Below are 7,695 nucleotides of genomic sequence, written 5' to 3'. Positions count from 1 at the left end.
CATGCATGTCTTTGGACAGGGGGAGGAAACCGGAGTACCCGGAGGAAACCCCCGAGGCACGGGGAGAACATGCAAACTCCACACACACAAGGTGGAGGCGGGAATCGAACCCCAACCCTGGAGGTGTTAACCACTAAGCCACCATGCCCCCCTAACTTTTATTTATCTGAGTAAAATTTATGTTCTGTGCATAAGCAGTTTTTTGTTGTTTTTGTTTTTGTAAATGAAAGAAAATAAAACCTGGTAAAGGTAAAAAGTAGACGATAGAAAGACAACAGGTAAAACTTTTATATCCACAGGAGCTACTGATGCAGTTCTACACTGCAGTCATTGAATCTGTACTGTGCACATCCATCACCATCTGGTTTGGTGCAGCAACAAAACAGGACAGAAACAGACTGCAACGCACAGTAAAAACAGCAGAAAAAATAATTGGCACCCCCTGCCCACGCTCCAGGACTTGTACGACACAAGAACCAGAAACCGGGCAGGAAAAATCACTACTGACCCTTCGCACCCTGGACACAACCTCTTTCAGCTCATCCCTTCTGGCAGGTGCTACAGAACTTTGTTTACTAAAACTGCCAGACACAGGAACAGTTTCGCGCCCCTTATCACCCTGATCAACAACTCACCATAATTATATTCCCTGCTTCTTATCATAAGTGCTGCATTGTCAGGACTGTCAGTCATCACAGCATCTGAATATTACACACTACACACTCCTGCTGCTGTATATTGTACAAAAAGCATAATATTGCACAATATTGTTATTTGCACTCCCACACTTTATGTACATAACTGATCAGTCATATTCTATATTCATATTTTATTCATTCTATATTAATATTTTATACTTATTCTGTCTATATTGTATCTCGTCGTCTGCATTGTTTTCTTGTATAGTTTGTATAGTATAGTGTTATTTATGTCTGTACTTTTGAGAGTCACGAACTGCTGGAACCGAATTCCTTGTGTGTGTCAACACACTTGGCCAATAAACCTGATTCTGATTCTGATTTTAATAATACAGGTCTGACTTTTATTTTTTAAACGGCACTTCCGTGTTTTCCAACGTTAGCTGAATCCCAAATTGCTCTCCGCAGACACGAAGTGCACTAGATGGAGTGTAGAAGCCTTTAAAAACAGCTCACATATAATGATTACAGACGTATTCGGAATTGATTTCGCTTATTTGTTTAAAGTCAAATAAATAAGTTAAAGAAGTACCTTCGTAAATGTCTAAATTACATTGATTAAGCGTGAAGCCTTTCTTTGTAGGGACCCTAAAGAGGACACAGTGAGCCGTTTGGACAGCTGCCTTGGTCACTGACAACGCAGTGCACGTGAACACCACCGGTTCTGACAGGAAGGTCACTTAAATGTTTCCAAACATGGGTTTTTAAAGCGGGACATAAACAAACAGGGTAATTAGACGGTACATTAACATTCAAAGTTATTATTATCATTTATTAAAATCCAAAAGGTTGGTTTATTTCATGAATAGAGTACAAATGCTAGCTAGCTGTTAGCTGTGTGTTAGCATGAGCTCGAGCTCCGGACAGGGACCCGGACAGGGAGCCCCAGCAGCGCTCGAGCTTAACGCAGAGGCTCCGGTTCGAGGCGTCTCGCTGAAGGGGAACATGTGGAGACTCTACAGTCACGTGCGTGTTGAAAACCTGGCTGGCGGGCTGTGTGGAGGTGTTTTGTCCACTATGGTGCTGCACCCACTGGATCTGGTTAAAATCAGGTTTGCAGGTAAAGTAACACACACACACACACACACACACACACACACAGACAGACACAGACAGACACAGACACATACAGGCACACACACAGACAGACACACGTATATATATACACTCACACACACACACACAGACACACCCAGACAGACACACATATATACACACAGACACACACACATATGCACACACATATGCACACAGACACACACTCTCACACACAGACACATACACACACTCTCACACACAGACACATACACACACTGACAGAGACACAGACAGAGACACAGACACATACACACACACACACACACAGAGACAGACGCACATATAAACACACAGACACACACACAGACAGACACACATATATACACACACAGACACACAGACAGACACATACACAGACAGACACACATATATACACACAGACACACAAACAGACACACACACATACGCACACAGACACACACTCTCTCACACACAGACACACACACACACACACAGACAGACAGACACATACACACACACACAGACAGATACACACAGACACATACACACAGACACACAGACAAAGACACACACACTCACACACAGACAGATACACACAGACACATACACACACACACACACAGATACACACAGACACATACACACACACACACACACACACACAGACAGATACACACAGACACATACACACACATATACACACACACACACAGGTGCAGTTGTGCAGCATAAATAAAGCTCTAGATTGTCTACAAGCCAGTGTTGAAGTCTTTATTATTATTATTTTTCAGACTAAAGTAACTAGCACATGCTCAGAAACGTCGCCCCAAGATGACGTCATATATATTTTCCATAGGCATAAAAAATGATCCACCGTGTGTCGTGTTGTTACAGAAAACTAATCAGTGGCGCGGTGGTGAGACTCAGAGTTGATTGTTTTCATTAACTGCATGAACAAAAGTGTTGTAACTCACTGCTATCAGTGTTTGCAATACTTGTAGAAAGCTGAGATTTCCAAACAAGCTGTTTATTCAAGAAAGGTTTAGTGTCATGAGAATGTCGTGAATGTCCTGAAGAATCACGAAGCCTTTGTAATAGAGGTTAAATTGGTTAAAAACTGCGATGGCTGATCGCAGTAAAGTCTAACAAAACCTGGATCAATATTTATTTATGTATTTATGTATTTATGTATTTATTTAAGTTCTGGTGTGGACTGATTTTTAATCTCTCTGAACAGTGAGCGACGGCTTGGAGCTGAGGCCGAAGTACCGCAGCATTTGGCACTGCATGCGGAGCATCTGGCAGCAGGAAGGACTACGTGGCCTGTACCAGGGGGTCACGCCGAACGTCTGGGGTGCCGGAGCTTCATGGGGTCTTTATTTCTTCTTGTATGTGCAACCTCTTATTTCTGTTTAACATGTTACTTTATTGTGTCACGACAATTTAATTATGACTTTCTTTTTAAAATTAATAACAGTTATAATGCCATCAAGGCCTACGTCAAGGAGGGACGTCAGACGGAGCTGAGTCCAATGGAGCACCTGGTGTCTGCTGCAGAAGCAGGTCCTTATTGCTCATTTTTCTCTCTCTCCTTGTCTCTCTCTCTTTCTCTCCTTGTCTCTCTCTCTTTCTCTCCTTGTCTCTCTCTCTTTGTCTCTCTCTCCTTGTCTCTCTCTCTCTCCTTGTCTCTCTCTCTCTCTCCTTGTCTCTCTCTCTCTCTCCTTGTCTCTCTCTCTCTCTCTCCTTCTCTCTCTCTCTCCTTGTCTCTCTCTCTCTCTCTCTCTCTCTCTCTCTCCTTCTCTCTCTCTCTCCTTGTCTCTCTCTCTCTCTCTCTCCTTGTCTCTCTCTCTCTCTCTCCTTGTCTCTCTCTCTCTCCTTGTCGCTCTCTCTCTCTCTCTCTCTCTCCTTGTCGCTCTCTCTCTCTCTCTCTCTCTCTCTCTCCTTGTCTCTCTCTCTCTCCTTGTCTCTCTCTCTCTCTCTCTCTCTCCTTGTCTCTCTCTCTCCTTGTCTCTCTCTCTCTCTCTCTCTCCTTGTCGCTCTCTCTCTCTCTCCTTCTCTCTCTCTCTCTCTCTCTCTCTCTCTCTCTCTCTCCTTGTCTCTCTCTCTCTCTCTCTCTCTCCTTGTCTCTCTCTCTCCTTGTCTCTCTCTCTCTCTCTCTCTCCTTGTCGCTCTCTCTCTCTCTCCTTCTCTCTCTCTCTCTCTCTCTCTCCTTGTCTCTCTCTCTCTCTCTCTCTCCTTCTCTCTCTCTCTCCTTGTCTCTCTCTCTCTCTCTCTCCTTGTCTCTCTCTCTCTCTCTCTCCTTGTCGCTCTCTCTCTCTCTCTCTCTCTCTCTCTCTCTCTCTCCCCCCTTGTCTCTCTCTCTCACTCTCACACACACACACACACACACACAGCCTGTAGAAGAAATCCAGTCATCATTCTATAGCTATGGACTTTGACGACTGAAGGAAAGATACTACAGACAGCATGTGTGTATGGAAAGGAAAAGCACCTGGCTGTCATTCCTACCTGCTTTTCTCATAAAGTGCTTCATGAGATGTGTCTGTTGCCAGGGAAACGCTACTATAATTAAAGCTTATCGATAGTGATATTTATACATCCCGTCAGTGAAGCATGGTGATGGAAGCATCTCGTAGCCGTAGAGACGCTTTTTATCGGCAGGGTTTGGGGGACCGTTCAACTGGATGGAGACGAGTCCCAGGTACGGTTCTGGTACAGTTACACTAAACATAATCCCAAACTGTCGCTCGTATCAGAAAGTTTCTTCAACACTTGAAACTGAAATGCTAGGGGCTTTAAATAAGGTTACACGAAATGCTTCACTGCACCTCATCCAATTTACGGAGCGACCACACGGGACGCCACGACTTACAAAGTATATAGCGTTAATAAAGCTTAATTAAACCCCCACCCCCTCCCCCACTGACTGGAACGGTTATTGATTTGGCCTGCAGAGATGTTGCTGATTTTTTTTTTTTTAATTGATGTTTAATGAGAGTTGTTGCTTTTCCACAGGAGCCATGACTCTCTGCCTGACGAACCCCATCTGGGTGACAAAGACGCGGCTGGTTCTGCAGTATAGCGCCGATCCAAGCCAGAAGCAGTACAGGGGCATGGTGGATGCACTGGTGAAGATCTACCGACAGGAAGGAGTAGCAGGACTCTATCGGGTAGGACAGGGTGTATATCGGGGTGAAAATGTTCACGACAAATAATCACAGAATTTCCCAGAGTAGGTTTAAGCTGCACTTCTATCACTGACCACTGGGTGGTGCTCATGCTCCAGGGGAAAAAAGAACATGGCCTGACGCAGTAAAATAGTTTTTCCAGCTCATTCACTGTGTCGAATATCAAGAAATCAGAGATTTTTTTTATTTTTCTGTAGTTGAATAGGCTGTTTCTCCTGCGCACAGGGTTTCGTTCCTGGACTTTTCGGGACGTCTCACGGAGCTCTGCAGTTCATGGCATATGAGGAGCTGAAGAGAGACTACAACAAATACAGAAACATGCATTCAGACGCTAAACTGGTGAGTACCAGATGTTTTACAGATGTTTGAAGAATCCACCGTAACCCCATCGTGACTTTACGTCATCTCTTTACCTCTGCAGAATCCGTTTGAGTACATTACAATGGCGGCTTTGTCCAAAATCTTCGCCGTGGCCACTACGTACCCGTACCAGGTGATCCGAGCTCGCTTGCAGGATCAGCACACGAGCTACGATGGCGCGGTAGACGTCATCCGGAGGACATGGAGGTGAGACCAGAATGTCACCATAAACATGTTGGATTAGGATAAATTTGTGGATTTAACATGAAAGATGCATGATATTTTCATTACTTCTACTTTTGCAGTGTGTCAAATGGCTCACATACAACAGTCAGCTCATTCACTTAGAAGAGTCAACTCCAAGAATCGACACACTGTTATTTTTTCATATGCCAGCGATTCAGAGCTAACAGAATTGATAACATTTTTAAAATAAATTTTTAAAACAAAACAGCTCCTTTATGCATTCGACTCTGAGTCGAATCAGACTCGACTCAGAGTCGACTCATTTTTGAACAACTCATCACAGCAGGGTTGTGGACGTCGTCAGGAGGCTGTGAATTTCAGATGTCCATAAAGTCAACCTGAACTTGTTTGATTAGGATAAAATTCCATTCTAAAGATGTTCAATAGTTAGTGAAGCTCTTTAGCACTTTAAAAAAAAAAAATTCATATATTTCACCGATCCTCAGCAGATAAGACATGTTTTTTACAGAGATTTATCAGATGTAGTAAAAATGAAACGGAAAAAAAAAGGAAAACACTTTTGCACAAAAGTGCCTCATCAGCTGTGCCAGCAAAATGCTTCAGTGCGTCATGTTTCTCTGGAGACTTTGTGTTCTGTGCTCGATCTTTACATTTTTAATTTTTTTTCAAACCTGCTGTTAGAGCCGAAGTACGCTGCGGTAACTCGGTCCATTTCTCCCGATACATCTCAGAGCTAACACGAGTGCCAAGAAAATCACATACCTTCGTATAACAAGGTTTGGTCAAGTATCATAACGTGCCTTTTTTTTTTTTACCATGTTGCCTAGTGACGCTCTTTCATTCGTTTGAAACCCACTCGACAGAAACGCACTCCGGTCCGTTACGCACTCGTTCCCACACAGAGGGACAAGAGGAGAACGTGTGGAACATCACACAATCAGAACCCGAGCTTAGTAGTGGCAAGGCTGTGTTACTTAATACAGAAAGCAACAATATGACTTTTAAAATACATTTCAGGTGACTTTACTGGAGGAACCGGTTTAATGAACTAAATAGATTTATCTTGTCGTCACTGTGCAGGAATGAAGGTTATCTGGGCTTCTACAAAGGCATGGTGCCCAACCTGCTCCGGGTGACGCCAGCCTGCTGCATCACCTTCGTGGTGTACGAGACGGTGTCCGGCTTCCTCCTGGACAAGCACAAATGAGACAAAAAAAAAAAAAAAAAAAAAAAAAAAGGGGGCGGTTGCAGCAAGTTAGCGCCGAGAGATATGCTAGGCTAGCGAGGAGAACTAGCTCTCGGCGGAACAAGACGCAGACCAGGTACCAGACGAACGGAAAGACGAGCGTTCACATGACGCGGACTTGTGGCTTTGTACGAAGCTTATACAAGGAACTGGTGCTGCTATGAGTTTACATGCGTAAGATACATCGGAAAGAGTGTGTGTGTGTGTGTGTGTGTGTGTGGGGACAAGACACAAAACTGAACTGAAGATGCAATGGATAGATGCATTCAAATAAAGCCAAAGGGATTGTTGAGCAAGAAAAATCAACCTACACAATTTTTCTCTTACGTCAGCGTGTACGGTTCTTGAAGGTTACTTCATCTGGAGTTACACAGTAATGGTCACTCAGAATGTTACAGCTATAAACAACCTGCTCAAACTAAAGGCTATTGCTCGACCCAATCCTGCACATAAAACTAGTGGTCATAGGAGACAAAGAAAGGCCACGTTCATTAACATGTTACATGAACATCCATCTTCAGGATCTGTTTCATCCTCAATGATTTTAATGGTTCGTTTAAATGATTCGTATCGTTCTGCCAAAAAATATTGCAGGCAGAGCAAATAATAATAATAATAATAATAATAATAATAATAATAACTACTGGAGTGGGTGGGATTTGGTCAAACTTTCTGGTGGAGTGGGCGTGGTCAATTAGCATCCTGATGGAGTGGGCGGGGTCTGTGACGTTTTCTGTCACCGTGGGCGGGACTAATAAAGCATCCTGCTGGAGTGGGTGGGATTAATGACATTTTCTACTGGAAGTGGTAGGATTGGTCAGACTTTCTGGTGGAGTGGGCGGGATCAATTCAGCTCCCTACTGGACTGGATGGAGTTGATCAAACCGGAGCTTTCTGGAAGCGCCGCTAAGGATCGGTTAAATATTCTACTGAAGTT

The 7,695-nt window shown here is 43.8% G+C and overlaps 1 protein-coding gene across 1 annotated transcript; it reads left to right on the top strand.

Annotated features, from left to right (window-relative positions):
* The first annotated feature begins 1,309 nt into the window (after positions 1-1,309).
* On the top strand, positions 1,310-7,452 carry slc25a32b (solute carrier family 25 member 32b). The gene is made up of 7 exons (XM_060862294.1): positions 1,310-1,758; positions 2,995-3,145; positions 3,235-3,320; positions 4,773-4,927; positions 5,171-5,284; positions 5,367-5,512; positions 6,593-7,452. The coding sequence occupies exons 1-7, from the start codon at positions 1,545-1,547 to the stop codon at positions 6,717-6,719; spliced, it is 993 nt and encodes a 330-aa protein (XP_060718277.1). The 5' UTR covers positions 1,310-1,544; the 3' UTR covers positions 6,720-7,452.
* The last annotated feature ends 243 nt before the right edge of the window (positions 7,453-7,695 follow it).

Source organism: Tachysurus vachellii, chromosome 25, assembly GCF_030014155.1.
Source record: "Tachysurus vachellii isolate PV-2020 chromosome 25, HZAU_Pvac_v1, whole genome shotgun sequence".
In the NCBI taxonomy this organism is placed as follows: domain Eukaryota; kingdom Metazoa; phylum Chordata; class Actinopteri; order Siluriformes; family Bagridae; genus Tachysurus; species Tachysurus vachellii.
Note: the sequence above shows the minus strand (reverse complement) of the source record. Positions and strands in the feature narration are given on the sequence as shown.

What these genes read in the sequence shown, in the direction of transcription:
- slc25a32b (XM_060862294.1), top strand. Translation starts at nt 1,545, where the DNA reads ATGAGCTCGAGCTCCGGACAGGGACCCGGACAGGGAGCCCCAGCAGCG. An exon ending in TGGGGTCTTTATTTCTTCTT is followed by an intron (nt 3,146 to 3,234) that starts GTATGTGCAACC and finishes AATTAATAACAG; the next exon opens with TTATAATGCCATCAAGGCCT. An exon ending in TGCATTCAGACGCTAAACTG is followed by an intron (nt 5,285 to 5,366) that starts GTGAGTACCAGA and finishes TTACCTCTGCAG; the next exon opens with AATCCGTTTGAGTACATTAC.